Source organism: Anabrus simplex, chromosome 1, assembly GCF_040414725.1.
Source record: "Anabrus simplex isolate iqAnaSimp1 chromosome 1, ASM4041472v1, whole genome shotgun sequence".
Lineage (NCBI taxonomy): Eukaryota > Metazoa > Arthropoda > Insecta > Orthoptera > Tettigoniidae > Anabrus > Anabrus simplex.
The window spans coordinates 1,524,044,280-1,524,064,693 of record NC_090265.1 but is presented as its reverse complement, the minus strand read 5'-3'; the positions used below and the strand labels follow the sequence as shown (position 1 = coordinate 1,524,064,693).

Genomic DNA, 20,414 nt, shown 5'->3' with positions numbered 1-20,414 from the left:
CATAAAGTGTTGAATGGTGGAACATCCCTAGACTGATTCCTATTAAATAAGTCAAATATAAACATGGAAATGAAAGTTATAAATTACAACACGAAAATAATATGCGACAGTGTATTTATGCCAAGACCAAAGAAAACATATACTACAATGCAAGGTTCTGAGAAAGGACAGGTGAACTTTATGAATGACGAAGTGAAAAGTAACATACAGCAATTACTGATTTATTTTCTCATAAAAATGTCTTCTTAATTCACATACCTACAATAATCTTAAAATAGATAAACACACTGTTCTCTTGATCACACATCTGCTCAAAATGAATTAAATATCACATAATAAAATTGATAGATCATGTACCAAATGCAGATTATCATATACCAGCTAATTCCCTATAACAGCACTATAATGCTAGCAGTACATATATGCTCACATATTACGATACTTTGAGCACTGGTATATGATGACCAAACTATTTCAAAAATACTATACAATGCTGTTTTGAAAAATCTCCTTGGACCAAGAATATCACTTGGAACTAATTGTAGTCATAGCATCGAACACAACTCTCAAAATCACCATCAGTAGTCTCTGATATCATAATACCCAATACAGCTAATGCTAAGTTGTCAATGTTGAAAAAGATAATCAACAGGACAGCAAAAACTAAATTAAAAGTTCTCAAAAAGGACTTTGAGATGGAAGTCGTGAACACCCAATTTTTACAGCTGTACAACGTTCCAAGGTGTCACTATCATTCTGTTTGCCCTTGCCTTGGATAGGATTAACTGAAATCAGATATCTACACATATACCAAGATATCTTTGAAGGATGTTGTTTTGTACTGCAAGAGCCCACAGGATCCTTAAAAGTTATTAAACCATAGCTGCATGAACACACCCACACGTTTTTAATGTACATGTATGCACAGTAACGAAAACGTCCAGCACTGATGCACTTAAACTAGAGGATAACTAGCTTGTGTGGCAATACCACAGTTATTCTCCCGGTTGCGAGACATCTTAATGTAACCTCTATCTCCCCAGGATTCACTCCAGGAATTCTTGACAATCCAGTAATCTTCACCATCATCTGTTGTTCCATACCCTACCACCAACACACCATGGTCTAGCTGCTCACTGTCACACTGGGGTTCATAATAGACACCTATAAGAAAATGAGAGAAAAATATATTCAACAGGATCTCCAAGAGACACGTAATTGTCATTAATTTTTTTTTTCAAGCTGCTTTATCTAGAGAAATTAATTTCATTTTATGGACCCGTATTGAACTTTGATTAAACCACTGCAATAATATATTTGTTCAACTCACATTTTACTCATGAGATACTTTTTTTTTTGCTAGTTGCTTTACGTTGCACTGACACAGATAGGTCTTATGGCGACGATGGGACAGGAAAGGGCTAGGAGTGGGAAGGAAGCGGCCGTGGCCTTAATGAAGGTACAGCCCCAGCATTTGCCTGGTGTGAAAATGAGAAAACCACGGAAAACCATTTTCAGGGCTGCCGACAGTGGGATTCGAACCTACTATCTCCCGAATACTGGATACTGACCGCACTTAAGCGACTGCAGCTATCGAGCTCGGTGATGCAATACTTTGCATATATGCTCAATTCTACAGCTCATCAAGATTATGAATGATTTTAGAGTGTATCTATGCTTCGCAGTGATAAGAAGAATATCATAAGACTTCTCCTCTACCACAACAACACTATGCGTATATGCTCGTTTCCACATCTCATCAAAACTGAATTGTGAATTGTATCTAAGTTCCTGAATACTACGAAGAATATTTTTAAGACTACTTCTTCTTAGAACAAATGTGTTTTCAGGAAACTCTATAAACAATTTTTCATAGTGTAAAACTTATAGGTTCTAAGACCATCTTTAAAACAACTGTGTTTCAAATACTTTGTTCTACATATGATATGGCTGAAGATGACCTTTAAATAGGTCGAAACTGGTCCAATTAAATGTTTCATTAATAAACACTATTTAATTTGTATTGAAAAGGTGGAATAACTCTTATTATTTTATTCAGTTTAAGCTGCTTTATGTCGCATCAACACAGATAGGTCTTATAGTGACAATGGCAGGAAAAGGCTAGGAGTGGGAAGGAAGCAGTCATGGCCTTCATTAAGGTATAGTACGCGCACCTTTTAGCGATACATGGACACCCTAGTGCTGAATCGGTCGATCTCAGGTAACTTCGAGATTCGTATTGGTAACTTTTGAAACACAAACTATGAATCGCTTATGCATCGCTGTGCGACATCTGGCGTACACCTCACGTACTAGTACTGTTGTTGTTTACACAGCAAAGCTAAACTATAGAATTCACACTAGGAACAAGATTGGCATCGAGAAATGTTATATTGTGTGTCTAGACACAGTTGTTGGCTTAAGATAATAAAGGCTTTGAAAATTCATATCGATCGAACATATTACCGATTCAATTCAGATTTCATTTCCATTCAGTTGGCAGTATAAACGGAACCGGGAAAGCTCCCTCCTTACTCCTCACCCCGTACAAAGAAATATCACTAAAAGGTGCACGGACTATACAGCCCCAGCAATTGCCCGGTGTGAAAATGGGAAACCACGAAAAACCATTTTCAGGGCTGCCGACAGTGGGATTCGAACCCACTATCTCTCGGATGCAAGCTCACAACTGCGCGCCCCTAACTGCATGGCCAACTCACCCGGTAAATGAAATGTCGTATGGCTTTTAGTGCCGGGATATCCCAGGACGGGTTCGGCTCGCCAGGTGCAGGTCTTTCTAATTGACTCCTGTAGGCGACCTGCACGTCGTGATGAGGATGAAATGATGATGAAGACAACACATACACCCAGTCCCCGTGTCATTGGAATTAACCAATTAAGGTTAAAATCTCCAACCCAGCCGGGAATCGAACCCGGAACCCTCTGAACCGAAGGCCAGTACGCTGACCGTTCAGCCGAGTCGGACACTCGCCCGGTAATTATCATTAAAACAAACAGAAAACATACCAACAGCTTGAATGCAATATAAATACCAATAAGGATGATAAAATATCAGCTGTAAAAGGAAATGCACAACAATGTGTCGTTATATTCATTTCTTAACACATTAGAGCCCATGCCCAAATATGTGAGTGCTGCTCATTTTGATTCACACAGACTAAGAATGAGCCAATAAATCAATCTTTCAGTTATTGAGCGACACCAGCTTTTCCAAGACGACAATGTTTCATTATAATGTCTAAATAACACGAGTAGTAGATTATCAGCAGTGAATGGAAAGTGCAGGCTAGTTTTGTCTACCATGAGCTCTAGCATAAGGTATAATTTTAACCACTTGACGTACTTTGACGGACCTCTCCGTCCGCATGTAGTGTATTTCCAGACCCGCTCCAAGCTGGTTTTCTTTGTGAAAGGGTTTGATATTAGTAAGGTAACCTCTTGACAGATGGAAGCACTGTTATTTTACTGATGTATTCTATAAACACTTCTGTGCAGTTATTCCATGGAAAGAATAACCTGTATCTTAGCAACTGCATCGTAAGCGAAATCATGGCTGCCTCCAAGTTCAGTGACGAAGCGATTAAAAGGGAATTTTTAGAAGAGAGTGACATTGATATAGAAATAAGCGATTAAGAATTTAGTGGCAATGAAAGTAGTTCATGTGACAGTGATATTGAGCACTGGTAGGGGTGAACAAAGTGCTGTTTTGCCGTCAAATATGTCAAATAGGGTAATGTCATATGAAAAGGAACACTGGTTTCCTGTATCTATGGATGAAATAAAGGCCAGATTACCTTGAAGTGGTAAAGTATGATGGCAAGAAGTAGTTCAGACCCAATCTTGTTGCTGATGCCACACCAACGGTTTCTAATCATATTTTACATGATAGGGAATGGAACTGGGAGCACGTAAGTAATACTCCAGAGTATCCTTCATGCACTGCAACTGGTGAAATAAATAGTGTTGTCCAAAGGCACCTATGACAATGCCCGAACGAACTGCAAGTTGTGAACGAATTTCTAACAGCAGACTTTGGGAATATTTAACCAAAGAGACAAATGCTTATGCAAGTAAATGTCTTATCAGCTGCCAAGTATATAATTAGGGTAAATTCCATATGAAAAGGAACACTGGTTTCCTGTATCAGTGGATGAAAAGAAGGCCAGATTTTGTTGTTCACTACAACTGTGGAATGGGTGGTGTAGGTTCGCATGACCAGAGACTCGCATCATTCCCCTTGATGAGGAAGTATGTAAAAATACAAAAAATATATATACACTTCTACATGCTAGACATGACACTTCTCAATTTCAACATCATTCATTGCCTCCTCAACCCTGACAAGAAGCGAGTAGGCTTTACCAGCTTCCGGATCAATTTGGCCGAACAGCTGTTGGCAAGTATGACCTTGCCTCACTATCCACAACGAGGATGCCCAAACCCTGGGGATACATCACTGAGACATCAGTGGAGGCACTGGGGACACTTTTCAGCCAAAATAGCCCCAACAATGAAGGAGGTTATCCCATCATGGGGATGCAAAGTCTGTGTGACACGAGGTCTGAGGAAGGAATCTTCATTTGAATGCCACCGGTGCAAGGTGGCGCTGCAGGTATATGACTGTTTTATGATCTACCATACACATAAAGACTTTACAAAGTACATCTGACAATAGTTTGGGTATTTCCTATCATTAGGTTGTTGTAAAGCATGCTTTTCCAGTCGGTGATAATATCATGTAAAGTAATGAAAATAAATGGTACACCAAGGCATAAATAAGTACAATTAAATGGTATGTGATTGGGTTAAATATTTAAAATGATTCAAACAAGCAGTTTTACATATATTTTGTTTGTAAGGTTATATTCTAACCTTTAATTACAATTACAGTTCAAATACGGATCACTACGTATTTTCTGGAATGCAACTTTGAAATTGCCAGCCTTCATATTGTATGTGAGCAGTGGGAATGCCAAGGATGGGAGTCTCATTTTTTACTAATCAGTCCGGTATGGATATGTACCAGCAGATCTCGACAAGTAGAACTTAATAGATACTGATATAGTCTCCTGACAACAAAGGTTTATGTAATAAGGATTCAATCTTCGAGGATCAGTCATGTATCAGAAAATTAACAGGGAATGCCGAACTGCGTATGCATAAAATTTATTAGTGATGGGATAGTAAATGTAACCATAGGAAAGGACAATGATCTTGAACAGGGGTCAGCAAACTATGACCTGTTGTTTCTTTTTCTATGGTCTGCACGATAAGAAAGGATTTTACATTTCCAAATATTTCACGAAGCATGAAAATTGTAGGAAAGTAGTATTTCAACGTCCATCAGGCTGCATTGGAACAGTCATACATTTTTCAATATGTATTGTCTAAGGCTGATTCTACGCTCTAACGGCCAGTTTCGACAAAGACCATGTGTGGCGCTCCTATACATTCACATTGACATGTTGCTTCGTGGTATCTGCTGTGATAACACACAGTTATTATTAGACAGCATTACGAGTGCCATGCATATCTCTATTCTATGACATTTTGTTCTTTTTATAGTACCAGTGCATATCTATCATGTCACTGTCAAAACCACAAAAGAAGAGGAAAGTGGAATTCATGTGTCGTGCTTTTAAGGCAGAGTGGAGTGAGTATTATACTTTTACTGAATAAGATGGCAAAGCATTGTGTTTATTGTGCAGCGACACTATACCTGTACTAAAAAGTACAACATATGTTGGCATTACAAGATTAAGCATTAGTCACAATATTCCCAACTCACAGCAAAGGAACAATCAGAAACTTTAAAACGGGAGTATTTCATTACAACGCAGTTTCTTCATAAATGTGAAAAATAAAAATGAAGCTGCAACTAAAGTTTTTTAATTATTTTTTAATATCTTTACAATTTGCTTTATGTCGCACTGACGCAGATAGGTCTTACGGTGACGATGGGATGGGAAAGGCCTATGAGTGACAAGGGAGCAGCCGTGGCCTTAATTAAGGTACAACCGAGCTCGACAGCTGCAGTCGCTTAAGTGCGGTTTTCACACCAGGCAAATGCTGGGGCTGTACCTTCATTAAGGCCATGGCCGCTTCCTTCCCACTCCTAGCCCTTCCCTGTCCCATCGTCGCCATAAGACCTATCTGTGTCAGTGCGACGTAAAGCAACTAGAAAAAAAAAATTAAGGTACAGCCCCAGCATTTGCCTGGTGTGAAAATAGATAGGAAACCACGGAAAACCATCTTCAGGGCTGCCAACAGTGGGATTCTAACCCACTATCTCCCGGATGCAAGCTGCGTGGCCCTAACTGCACAGCTAACTTGCATGGTAAAGTAAGTTTACAAATAGCTCATCTGTTAGCAAAGGAAAACCATTTCCTAATGTTTGATTATAGCAGCCGAAGAAATGTGTCCAGAGAAATTTAATTTATTTAATACCATCATCCTTTCCATGAGAACAGTTAATGGTTAAACTTCCAGTTAATGGAAGAGTTGAGGACATTGGAAGCAGCACCAGTAAACAATTTCAAGTGACCTCGAATGACTGAAGAATTAGCTTCTATAAATACTCCACATGAAACAATTACAAATTCATCAACCTGTAAGAAACTGGGCTAATAATGGTCTGCCTGTCAATTATTGATAATTATTTAAAGTATTGACAGCTTTTCAAGTACTGACAGGAAGACCATTATTAGACCTGTTTATCACAGGTTGATGAAATTATTAATAGATAATACGGATCTAATAGGAACCGATAATGGTCAAGTTCATTAATACTTAAACTACAAAGTTCATTAATACTGAAACAACTACAGGTGAAAACATTTTCAAGGAAGCTGAGAAATCATTAACGAAGTACAATCTGAAGTGGAATCAGCTAAAATGTGTGATGGTGGTGGTAAAAATGCATGTGAAACAGGCAAAGGCTTAGCTGGAAAAATTTGCAAGGCTAGTGAAAATGCAAGGTGTTCAAAGCCTATGGTTATTCACTGCATTACTATTCACCAGGAGGTAGTTTGGGGGAAATACCTGAATCTATCATGTGTTTTTGAATCGGCTGTGTTAATGGTGAACTTCATTCGTTCTCGTGAGCTGAACCATAGACAGTTCCGTGAATTTCTGTCAGAAATGGAAGCTGAATATCCTGATTTGTCCTAGTATACAGCAGTTCGATGAACTCCGATTACATTTGAACTACACATGAGTAAACCAAGTTCAGTTTTATACAACGCGATGAAGTCGTAATCTCAGTTCATTTTCAGAACTAAGTTATTGATTGATCTCCAGTCAGATGTCTTTATACAACCGGGCCTAAGTGGATCATAGGGCATCAATGAACTTCCGCCACCAGACTCTGTTCTGTGCCATCGTCCTGATCTCTGTCCAGGTCTTCCTTCCTTTCTCCACCCCTTCTGCTATTACACTCCTCCTCCATGTGTTTCTTGGTCTGCCTCTTCTCCTGCTACCTTGTGGATTCCATTCCAGGGCTTGTCTTGCTATGTTGTCTTTATCTCGCCGTAATGTATGCCCAATCCTCTTCCATTTCCTATGACGCATCTCAATATCAATGGGTGTTTGATGGTTTTTTTCCACAGTTCTTCGTTGGAGATTACTTGCGGCCACCATATCCTCAGGAAAATGTTTGAAGTCTGCCAATCAGTTGTTTGTTAGTCTTCCATGTTTCACACCCATAGAGCAGTACTGACTTGACATTTGTATTGAAGATACGTAGTTTGGTATAGGTGTTAAGTTCCCTTGATTTCCAGATTGGTCTCAGCATTGCAAATGCTCCTTTAGCCTTATTTATTCTATTTCCTATATCCCCTATAGTTCCTCTGTCCGGAGTGACTACACTTCCCAGGTAGCAAAATTGGACTTGTTTGATCTCTTGGTTTCCTAAAAATAATAGTGCCTTGTTTCGGTTATTATAGCGCATCTCCTTGGTTTTCTTTCCATTTATCTTCAATCCCACCTCTGATGCTTCGGTTTTTAAATCATTCAGCTTTGCTTCCATATCCTTAAAACTGTTGGCCAGCAAACACAAGTCATCCGCAAAGTCCCAAGTCCTCCAACCTGCCTGTCCGTCCCCATTGAATTCCTCTTTGGCGATTCATTGCCTTCTTCATCATAAGATCCAGCACCATCAGAAATTGTATGGGTGACAGCAAACATCCTTGCTTAACTCCTGTGTTTACTGGGATAGGCTCAGACAACATCCCCTATTGTAAAACTTGGCATGTGTAGTTCTCATACATTTCTTGGGTTATCTTTATAATTTTCTTTGGAATCCCAAACTCTTTCATGGCTTTCTACATCATCTTCCTCATTACACTATCAAATGCCTTTTCAGAGTCTACAAATAGTAGATACAGTGACGACTGCAGCTCCGTGGATTGTTCTATAATTATGCGCAGTGTGTTGATCTGGTCTGTACAGGAGGAACCTTCTCTAAATCCTCCTTGTACTTTCCTCAGCTTTGAGTTAACTGTATTTTTGATCCTTTCTAAAATTATTTGTGAGAGTACCTTACTTGGTATCGAAAGGAGGGTAATCCCTTTCCAGTTATCGCATTCTAATAAATCTCCATTCTTTGGCAGCTTAATCAACAGTCCTTTCTTCCAATCTGTGGGAATCTTCTCTTCTTCCCAAATCTTCTTGAAAAGTGGGAACAGAATCTCGACTGAAGTACCCATATCCACTTTCAAGGCCTCCGGTGCGATATTGTCCATACCTGCCGCTTTGCCATTCTTTAGTTGTTTAATGGCCCTTTGGACCTCTGTTCTTGATGGCGGTTCTGGACTGATAGCAACACCTTCCTGCTCTTCTACGCACCTCTGTCTCTTCCTCGATTGTTTCAGGATTCAAGATCTCCAGAAAGTGTTCTCTCGATCTTTCTAGCTGTTCTTTTTGTGTGGACAATAATCTCCCATCTTTGGCTTTCACTGGCTTGTCAGATCTAGAAAACTTTCCTGTTAGTCTCTTGGTAATGTGGTAAAGGGTCTTACTATCATTGTTTTGTGCTGCCGTCTCAGCTTGTGTTGCAAGATTATTGATAAATGCTCGTTTGTCACGTCAAAATCTCCTCTTCACTATTTTGTTAAGTTCATTAAAGTCAGTTCTAGCTTGTGCCTTCTCTTCTTGTGTTCTTGCGGTATTGAGTCTTTTCTTACATTCCTTCCTTTGATTCACGGCTTCCCATGTCTCAGAAGTAATCCATTCCTCTCTCCCTTTTGCCTAAGACCTTTTCACAGGTATTAATGTAGGTACTCTATGCTCTTCCAATTATGTTCAATATCCTGTCCTTCCTCTCTTAGCTGTTGGAATCGGTTACTCAATTCTAGTAAAAAATATTGTTGCACCTCCTTATCCTTCAGTTTATCCCAGTTATACTTTCATCCTCTTCTTCTGATGAATGTGCCTAGTACTTGCAATCTTACTAAGTGATGGTCACTTCCCACATCTGCCCCCCCTCTTGTTCCTCACATCCAAAAGGGAGGTTCGCCATATCTTGCTGATAGTGAAATGGTCGATCTGATTCTCCGTTCTATTGTCAGGGAAAACCCATGTCACTTTATGGCAATTCTTATGAGGGAAGATAGTGCCTCCTATCACCAACCTGTGATTACTACAAAATTCAGTAAGTCTTTCACCATTCTCATTTCTATTACCTTTACCATGTTTTCCCATTATATTTTCTACTCCTTGGTTATCAGTGCCAACTTTCGCATTCAGGTCTCCCATCATGACCATAATATCTTTTCTTTGCCTTTAACAGGGTTCGATGTAGCTGACCATAAAATTGCTATTTTTTCTTCTTCTTCTTCTTATTATTATTATTATTATTCTTCTTCACCTACCTCTGTTGGTGCATAACACTGCACCACTGTAATATGGTCTTATTCTTGATGCAAATCGAGCTACTACAATCCTTTCTGAGACTGGGTACCATTCTATCAAACTCTTCCTTGTCTTTTGAGTGATCAGTAATCCAACACCCCCTCTATGTTCTTCTTCTCTTCCCGAGTACAGCAGCGTGTCCCCTTCCTGGATCTATCTCACCGAACCCAGTCCATCTCGTCTCACTCAAGCCTAGTATGTCCAACATGTATCACTTCATCTCCCTAGATACTTCAGCCAATCTTCCTGCCTGCCACATTGTCTGTACATTCCAATTCTCGTGTCTGACTTCATGCTAAAAGTCAAATCCATTTTATCCATCCGGCATCTATTCAATGATGTTTCTGTAATAGGTTAATCTCGGGCGTGTAGGTTATTGGCTTTCAGCACCGAAAGCCTGGTGGAGGGGCTGCCTTCTAAGTAGCCAGGCCTACTGATTTTCTGTCGGGGTTTCTTCCCTTAGCCTTTGAAGTTCCCACTTCTGACTACAAGAAAGCAGTTCCTGTTCTATTTTCCCCGAATAGGAGGGTTGCCTCTTCCGACAGTTCCACTGTTCCGAAGTCCCTCTCCTCCGCCTTCACTGCTGTGGAGGTCTTCACCGTAACCCTGGTAAGGGACCCTTACATGGGACTACCAGCCGGGTCAGCTGGACCAGTTTTTTAAAGAGGTGTTGCTCCTCTATCACTCACCCTTAGTCCTGACTTGTGACAGGCAGAGCCTGGTTTCCCAAACATTGGGCCCAGGTTGGTGGGTTTGATTGAGTCACAAAGCATTTCAAATATTTTAAAATTCATTTGACTGTACAATTGAAGAACTTTCACCTAACCTTCAACTGGAAATAATTAATCTGCACTGCTATAACGTGCTAAAAGGCAAATTCCAGGAGAATTCCATAAGTGTCTACTAAGTGATGTATACGGTGAACTAAGATCACTTGCTCAAGTGTTTTATCTCTGCATTTGGTAGTACCTACCTGTGTGAAAAAATCACCCAAATAAGTATGGAAGGAAGAAAGCATTCCAATGAAACAGGGATGTGTGGAGAACCAGCCAGAGTGGTTAATGAAGGACATATCTCCTTTTGACTTATTCAAAACTAGCTAATGTAGCTGTACTTCGCTACGGGTTGCTCAGAAAGGCTGACTTTGTAGTTTTCCTAACTGAAGTCAACATAGGTCATTACAAAAACGTCGGTAGGAATGTAGCGATTAAAAGAAGTCGGTAGGAATGTAGCGATTAAAAGCAATGTTATCAATATAAAATACTCGATCAACTGAAAAACCGCAAATTTTCTCACTTTTAACGAACAGTACTAGGGTGCCGATCTAACAGTCCAAAGTTCCAGAGCTAGAATGACCAGGCCGCAGACAGCCACGAACACTCCTCTGCCATTATTACGTTAAATATGCACACGGCTCATTTCAATCAGTGCCTCATAGAGTGGGGATTGAATAGCTCAAAGGCTATGATGAACCAGTGTGTTATGTACCAGTAGTATCAGAAAATTTATGAACCAGAGGTATGGCATGCTAAAGAAGAAAGTTATCCAACTCCCCAGCAACTTCCCGCCAACATTCAGACAGACTGTTACACTCTGTACGACCGGGTGAGTTGTGCGTGTGGTTAGGGGTGTGCAGCTGTGAGCTTGCATCCGAGAGATAGTGGATTCCAATCCCACTGACGGCAGCCCTGAAGATGGTATTCCATGGTTTCCCATTTTCACAGCAGGAAAATGCTGGGGTTATACCTTAATTAAGGCCAAGGACGCTTCCTTCACACTCCTAGCCCTTTCCCATCCGATCGTCACCATAAGACTTATCTGTGTCTGCGACGTAAAGCAAATTTAAAAAAAATACTTGGCAAGCAGCAATAATCCTATCTATTGGAGATGAGTGGCAACAGAAAACACAAATCACATCACAACAAACAATGGTCAATGTAATGTTATTGTTGATCAATTTTATGAGCTTTCTATATTGCAGGCCTTCACATTTAGTTTTCTTTCAACTCTGTGATATTAGGACGTCTTATAAAATTATTTATAACGTAGACTGTAGTTCCTTATTCACCGACTTTACATACCGATTTTCATTAAATTCTGTTTACCCATTTTCTCGTGACTTAGTAACAAAAATCCAAACTAATTAATATCTCAGTGATCATAGCCGGTAGGGTAACAATGTATAAGACATAAATGATCGGAAGTTTAATACTATATAACTTCAGTTATGTAGTATTTATCGATACGACCACTAATAACAAATATTGTAGAATTAAATTTTAAGCCTTCCCCTAAACTACCATTTCCCTCGGCATGAATAAAATTATTTATGGCCTAGATTATAGCGATTTATTCCCCAACTTTGCATACGGATTTTCACTAAATTCTCTTCAGCCATTTTCTCGTGATGCGTGTTCACATACAGAAATTAAAAAAAAAAAAAAAAAAAAGCATTTCCTTGTTACTGTGAACACAACTGATACAGAAATACCATCTTTTTTAAAAATTCTGAGCAATGTACAGACAAAACTTTTATTTATACATATAGATTTTCTTTCATGAATAAGTAAATGGTTTCTTCTGTGCTAATCAATATAGTAAAAAGGAAATGAAAAATTTCACGTATCTGCATGTGACATGGGACTGTATTCCTTGCTATTCCACTTCTTAAACGGAATACTGTATACTGAGAAGTATCCCTCGAATTACTAGTCATCCTGGAACTTCAACTTGCAAGATCTACCAGTTTGTTTGTTTATTTATTTATTTATTTATTTATTTATTTATTTAGTGTATGGCTTTTAAGTGCCAGGAGTGCCCAAGGATATGTTCAGCTCGTCTGATGCAGGTCTTTCTACATGACGCCCATGGGGGAATTGCACGACTGAGTGATGATTATAACATGATAACAAAGAGGGGGAAAACCCCTGTCAGCATATAGCCTACTACTGTTGAATAACACCAAGGGGTCAGTTCAAAACTTAACGTATCCATCCAACAGACAAATCATCATCAACATACCCTCAATCAGAGAAGTTTGGAATTGAATTGAGGCTTTTGGCACGCAATCTAGTGATTATAAAGATTTTGTACCCCCACCTCTCATACTCTGCTGGCCAACATCCAGATGGTGAAAATTTCTTCCACCAACAGTGAAAATCTCTTCCACCAACTCAAACTGTCTAACAACTGTGTCAGACCATTGAGACTCATTGCCTTAACAATCACTGCCACCAGGTGGGCTGAAACAAGTCCACACAATTTCTTTTTTTTTTCTTTTCTTTTTTACATTTTTTCATGTAAACTTAATAAGACAATTAAAATATGTTGGCAGTGATCAGTGTTAATTGAGAGATTTTTTAACTGTCCATTTGACACTCCAGGTCGTGTGATGTCTGCATGTAAAAGATCTCTGGTAACACATTTGTTTACCTGACAATTTTTTTTTTTAAAGACTCAGCTATAGATGCCCAAGAGAGATTTGGTTACTCTGCCATCTAGTACGCCTAGAGTAAAACAAAATGTGGAAATTGATGTCCCAAACAGTTAGATGGCGTCAAATTAAAACGCTTGCGCATGGTAGCCGAAGCCATACAATTATCATCTGTATATATAAAATAAGAGTTTTGTCTGTACATTGCTCAGAATTTGAAAAGAATGGTATTTCTGCATCGGTCATGTGAAGGCCTACAATATCGAAAGCGCATAATATTGAGCAACAATAACATTACATTGACCATTGTCTGTTGTGATGCTATTTGTCTCTTATGCTGCCTCTGAACTCAGATAGATTGGATTACTGCTGCATACCGAGTATAATAGCCTGACTGAATATTGGCGAGAAATAGCCGGGGAGTTAGAAAACTTTCTTCTTCAGCATGCCATTCCTCTGGTTCATACATTTTCTGATACAGCTGGTACGTAACACACTGGTTCTTCATAGTATTCCAGTTATTCGATCCCTACTCTGACGCGCTGTTTTGAATGAGCAGTGTGCATACTTAAGGCAGAGGCTGATGTAGTAGTAGTAGTAGTAGTATGGCCTGGTCCAGGATAACAATTTAGGCCTATTCCAAATTATAGCACAACAATTCACTAAATAACTCAAAATTCAACCCTGAAAAGAGCCGTTCCTGAAGAAAAGCTTCTTCCTCTTCACTTTTATTAAATTCTACATTCATTTTATTCCAATTTATCAGTGAAGAGGGGATTTCTCCTCTAGCTTGGAGGAAAAATTTGCCTCCGGTTAACGGGTTAAGGATAAGCACCACCTTTAATTAGTAATATTATTTAGCATGCAAGACTATACTTACCTTCAGAATAGAACTGAAATGATTCGTGGCTAGCATCGATAGCAACTGAGACAGGTCCAACAGTAGCCACAGCCTGCTTCAACTTATGTTCATTACCACTTGGAATGTCAACAAACCCAGCATCGGTTGCTCCTGAATATTTGGGATTGTAACGGCACTTGTCATCCTGAAAAAATGAAAAGAGATTATATATTTCATAACATCCTAATATATGTTTTTCAAAAACATCAGCTGCTTAGTACTGCTCTTAATACGGATAAGTCCACAATCATCTAAGCAATATCAGACAGCTAAGCAACCTTTCAGTTCTATGTAACTGTTGACATCATCATATAGAGTAAAACATGGATTCCTAACTACAGGGGTGGAACTTTTCATTTCAAAATCTCTACATACATCATGTCTGCCCTAATAAGAAACCACCAGGTGAGCTGGCCGTGCGATTAGGGGTGCGCGGCTGCGAGCTTGCATCTGGGAGATAGTGGGTTCGAATCCCACTGTCGGCAGCCCTGAATATGGTTTTCTGTGGTTTCCCATTTTCACCTTAATTAAGGCCACGGCCGATTCCTTCCAACTCCTAGGTCTTTCCTATTCCATCGTCACCATAAGACCTATCTGTGTCAGTGCGATGTAAAGACACTAGCAAAAAATCAAATAAATAAATAAATAAATAAATAAATAAATAAATAAATGTCCGACTCGTTGGCTGAATGGTCAGCGTACTGGCCTTCGGTTCAGAGGGTCCCGGGTTCGATTCCCGGCCGGGTCGGGGATTTTAACCTTAATTGGTTAATTCCAATGGCCCGGGGGCTGGGTGTTTGTGATGTCCTCAACATCCCTGCAACTCACACACCACACATAACACTATCCTCCACCACAATAACACGCAGTTCCCTACACATGGCAGATGCCGCCCACCCTCGTCGGAGGGTCTGCCTTACAAGGGCTGCACTCGGCTAGAAATAGCCACACGAAATTATTATTATAATAAATAAATAAAATAAGAAACCAGCGATGATGTAACTCAGCGTTCACACCTCTCACAAGCAATATATCAAGGAAAGAAAATTACATTAATTGCATTTGACTGTAGCTTCAGAATTTTTCAAAGAACCTGCAAAAGGACAGCCAGGATTCCTATCCCAGCTGATGCATGTAGAAATTTTGAAGGGTGGATGTCTAATTATTCATCATTTAAAATCTAAATGAATACTGAAAAAAATAATGCCAGGATAAACACAAACAATGTTTGGCCAAAAAATATCTGCTCCAAGTGAAGTTACTAAACTAACTAATCAGTTATAATCCAACCAGTGAGGTGAACGGAAATGAAGTACTGATAGTGAGCTTAGTGTGAGTGTGTCAACTACCATAATATGAGAGTAGCTATTGGGCAACACCACTACATTATAGAGAGCTGGCATTATAGATAAAAGTCAAGTATATCCAAGATGTCAACAGTCCCTTTCATACAACACAAGTGGTGCCGACATCAGTGGTGGTAATTCATTCTTTTAGTGATTGATGGCGCTGAACTGAACCCCAGCCCTGGACCCTCTTGGGAGGGCAATGAAAGGCTCCAGTAGGTCATAAACGAAGTATGCCAAGTATATAAGATCAGAGAAATATTATTAGAAGAGAATAAAGAGATAAAGGACATGAAGAGCTACTTACAACTGGAGCTGAGCAATGTATAGGCAAGCTTGACTCAAGTCTGATTTAGAGGAAATTAAGAATCGAGTACTGGATTTAGAAAAGGGTGAAGAGACTTTAACTGAAGCATCAGTCAGGAGTCAGAGAGGATATAAGGGGAAATATAATAATATATGGACTGGAAGACTCCAATAAGGAGAATTACAATGAGATGATAGACAATGTAATCTCACTAATCAGGGAGAAAGTGGATTGTAGCGATGGTGACATTAACAAGGCTGTTAGAATAGGAAAGAATACGCAGGGAGTGGCGCCCCTGCCTATGTGAGTCCCAGAGCACACTGACCCGGTGTGTAACATCTGGTATGGGTCCCAGCTCAGGGTTACGAGTGAAGACCTCAACGGCATCTACGGCGGAGAAGGTGGACTTCGGTACGGCGGGGATGGCGGAAGGGGCATACCCGTAGCGTCTGTACTCCAGAGGAGCGGCTACGAAAGGCGTCTGTCTCCATGTTAGGGGCGGCCTAATTTTGAACCTGGCAGTAGGTATAAAATGCCTTTGGGTGTGGCGAGCCCATCGTAACAATAGCCTATATGGACAAAGCAAATATGGTGCCTCGGAAAAGGTTAGGGCGTCCCCTGCTAAAAGCGACGCGCAGCTCTTCAGGTGCTGGGGGAACTGTGAAAAATGGGCAACCAGCACCAAACTACATCAAAATTGCAACAGTTAATGTACTGACACTGACGGGAAAGACAGAAGAACTGGTTGACTTCATGATAGAAAAAGATATAGCCATACTTGGACTGTGCGAGACCAAGAAGAGGGGTACAGGGGAGATCCCTCTGAGAGAAGGATACAGGCTGTATTACAGCAGAGGACCTGAAGCAAAAAATGGAGTGGCCATCATACTTAGAAGAGAAATCCAAGAATATCTGGAATATACAAAGTACGTCAGCGATAGGATGATGATGAGACTCCAGTTTGAAAATGGCGTGAAAGATCTATTTCAGTTGTATGCCCCACAAACTGGTTGCATAGATGAACATCTAGAGGACTTCTTAGAGGAAGTGGAGAGACAGATAGAAGATAAGGAAGTGCTATTGATGGGAGATCTAAATGCACGCACAAGTTGGAATGGAAAGACAAGGAAAGGAAGATGTTGTAGGGCCCTTTGGATATGGAAATGTAAATCCAGAAGGTGAGTTGTTGGTGGATTTTTGCATGAGGAATCAAATGATTGTTGGAAACACCTGGTTTAGGAAGAAGAACAGTCAGAAGATTACAAGGTATGGCTGGGGAGACAGACGGACAAAGACCATGATTGATTACAGTGAAACCTCGATTCTCCGTTTTTCGAGGGACCGTGAAAATAAAACGTACAACACGGGAAAACGGAAAATCCGGGAATGAATGAAAACTATCAATTTGGCTAAACATCACAAAAATGAAATATGTATAATTATAATCTTACAAAAACTCCTAAACCAAACCAAACTACAGCCCCAGTGAGACTTTGCCTGCCAAGCGACCGCTGCTCAGCCCGAAGGCCTGCAGATTACGAGGGGCGCATCGTCAGTGCGACAAATCCTCTCGGCCGATATTCCTGGCTCTGTAGATCGGGGTCGCCATCTCACCATTAGATACGGTAGCTCCACAATTAAAGGTAATCACGTAGGCTAAGTGGACCTGGAACCAGACTTATATCCAGGTAAAATTGCCTGACCTGGTCGCAATCGAACCCGGGCCCTCTGGATGAGAGCCGGGCATGTTAGACCGCGAACCGCATTAATTACCGGTACGCGAGTTCAAAATCTCGATACTTTATATTCAATTTTACAGGGGAATCTTCGTCAGTTTCCCGTGAAAACTTCTTTCAGTTCAGCAACTTTGATTACGCTAGCCAAACTCTTCGAAAAATCTAACAACGCCAAGCCAAACGACAATCGACCAGAAGTAGCTTTTAATTCTCTCATCTAATAAAATAAAGCATATTAGATACAAAGGCACCCAAAATGATGGCGAAATCCGTTCATTTCTTAATCTTTCATTGTAATTTGGTCTCCGGTATACTGTTCGTAGTCAGTTTCTGGAAATCTCGTACCGCGCAAATTAGGCCTACATCGACTTTTAAAGGTTATGTTGAACTCGAAAACATGGTTTCGAATGTAAGTATCGATTCTTAAAAGTTCTCGAATACATTATATTCAATTCTGCGCGTCACAAATCCAATCAAATTGGAAAGATAAAAGAAATATCAAAACTTCAGAAATTACGGTTATTCGTGACCTTGAGGTCATCTGGAAAGTGCGCTCGCTGCACATGTCAGTACGAGTTTGAAATGATACCAATCATTTAAAATGTAACGTGCGCAAGTAAAACGACTGAGGTTTTTGGTATTTTAACACGAAAACGTAAAATTCCCAGTCTTACATTAGTAACAGTAATAGGCAATCCCAAGACCTCCCATGGCTTTCTTTTTTTTTTTTTAATGTAAGGTGCAACATCTGTTTTCGTCTCGCTAACATAATCATGTACGATAATATAAAAAATACTAAATTTGTGTTAAGGAGCAGTTTCGATTCCTGCCTGAAAGCCCACTTAGGTCTGCAGTGCCCTGAGCAAAGTGCCGAAAACCCCTTCGGCAGTACGATCGAAAAAATGTAAATAAGAAAACATCTAACCCTGGACATAATATGGACGTTTTATAAGTGCGAACATTTGACGAAACTCGTTCCGTCTTCACGCAGAGCTGTAGAAATGCGCCATGTCTTCTAGCAATTGCTGTGGCCACTCTCTGCCCTATGATTTTCCGAGATTCTCTAAACAATACCACCCGAATGCGATGCTAAGATGCAAGTTCGCCGCCGATCGCCGAACGCCAAGATCCATAAATATGCCATAGCCGTCCTTTCGTGAGATACAGTTTATTAAAAAACGATTGATCGAGGATTTAGCGTTGATGGGACTGGAATTTCTGGACGGTTGATCCGGGAAATCGTTTCTTCGAGGAACGGATAATGCGGGACTTTTACAACGTGATTTAATTACGATGCTCTCGGGACCACGTAATTTGAACGCATATTCCGGGAAAACGTACTTTCCGGGAACGGATAATCGAGGTTCCACTGTATATAATCATAGAGAAAGAACACCGGAAGAACCTTGTAGATGTAACAGCCATGCCTGAAGAAGCCTTTGGTGGAGATCATAGAGTTGTGATAGGAAAATTGAAAGTTGGAAAGATTGAAAAACCCCAATTAAGAAGAGAGAAAAGAATTAAAGTATGGAAGTTGAAGGAGAAAAGCATACAAGAAGAATTTCAAAGGGAAATAATACCCTTGGTACCCAGGACAGAGGTGGGGAATGTTGAAGAGGAATGGAAAAGATTTAAGGAAGCACTGATTGGATGTGCAGAAAAGGTGTGTGGTAGAACATCAGGAAATGTGAAAGACAAAGAAACACACTGGTGGAATGATAGGGTAAAGATTAAAGTGAAGGAAAAGAAAATAGCATGGAAAGCATGGAAAACATCTAAGACTGAAGAAAGTAGAAGAAAATATGTGGAGGCAAAGAATTTGGCCAAAAAAGTAGTGGAGGAAGAAAAGAGGAAAAGCTGGGCCTTATTCACACATACACTGAGAGATGATACGCAGGGCAGCAAGAAATTACTGTATGGTATCTTAAGAAACAAAAAGAGAGATCAAGTAAACACCAGATTTGTGAAGGATGAAGGTGGCATAATTTTAACAAAGCCAGAAGAAATAAGAAATAGATGGAGAGAGTATTTTCAGAAGCTGCTGAACATAAGAACGGATGACAGTCATTCAATGAACGACCGGGAAAGGCAATTAGTTGACGAAGAAATGGATAAAGAAATTACAATGAATGAAATTGAAATGGCAGTAAGAAAGATGAAAAATGGAAAAACTGCTGGAATAGATGAAATTTCAGTGGAGATGATAAAGGCAGCTGGAGCTGTAGGCCTGCAGTGGACATATCGGATTCTCAGGAATGTCTGGGAGAATAAGGAGGTCCCTGAGGATTGGCAAAAAGGAATAATCATCCCAATTTTCAAGAAAGTTGATAAGAAAGTTTTGAAGAACTACAGGGGAATTACTCTAATATCCCATGTTGCTAAGATAATGGAAAGGATACTGGAAAGTAGAATAAGGTTGAGGGTTGAGAAGCAGATACAGGAAAATCAGTTTGGTTTCAGAAGTGGAAGGTCAACAATAGAGCCCATTTTCATTATGAGACAACTAATGGAAAAGCATTGGGAGTACGGGAATGATATGGTGATGACATTCATTGATATTGAAAAGGCATATGACAGTGTCCCTAGGACGAAAGTTTGGGACAGTCTGGTGCAAAAAGGAATTGGACAGGGATTAATAAAAATGATCATGGCATTGTATAAGGAATGTTGTAGTTGCGTGCAAACACAAGTTGGCAGGACAAGTTGGTTCAAAATAACTAGTGGGCTGAGACAGGGAAGTGTTCTATCACCAATCCTGTTT

General features: G+C 40.0%; 1 protein-coding gene across 1 annotated transcript in view; it reads right to left on the bottom strand.

The window, feature by feature from the left end:
* Positions 1 to 200: 200 nt before the first annotated feature.
* Positions 201 to 20,414, bottom strand: part of CtsL1 (cathepsin L) — a 35,995-nt gene continuing 15,781 nt past the window's right edge. Inside the window, exons 6-7 of the mRNA XM_067138043.2 lie at positions 14,244 to 14,409; positions 201 to 1,164 (exon numbers count right to left, since the gene is read on the bottom strand). Coding sequence (XP_066994144.2) covers positions 956 to 1,164; positions 14,244 to 14,409 — 375 coding nt within the window. The 3' untranslated portion in view covers positions 201 to 955. The remainder of the gene's footprint in view (positions 1,165 to 14,243; positions 14,410 to 20,414) is intronic.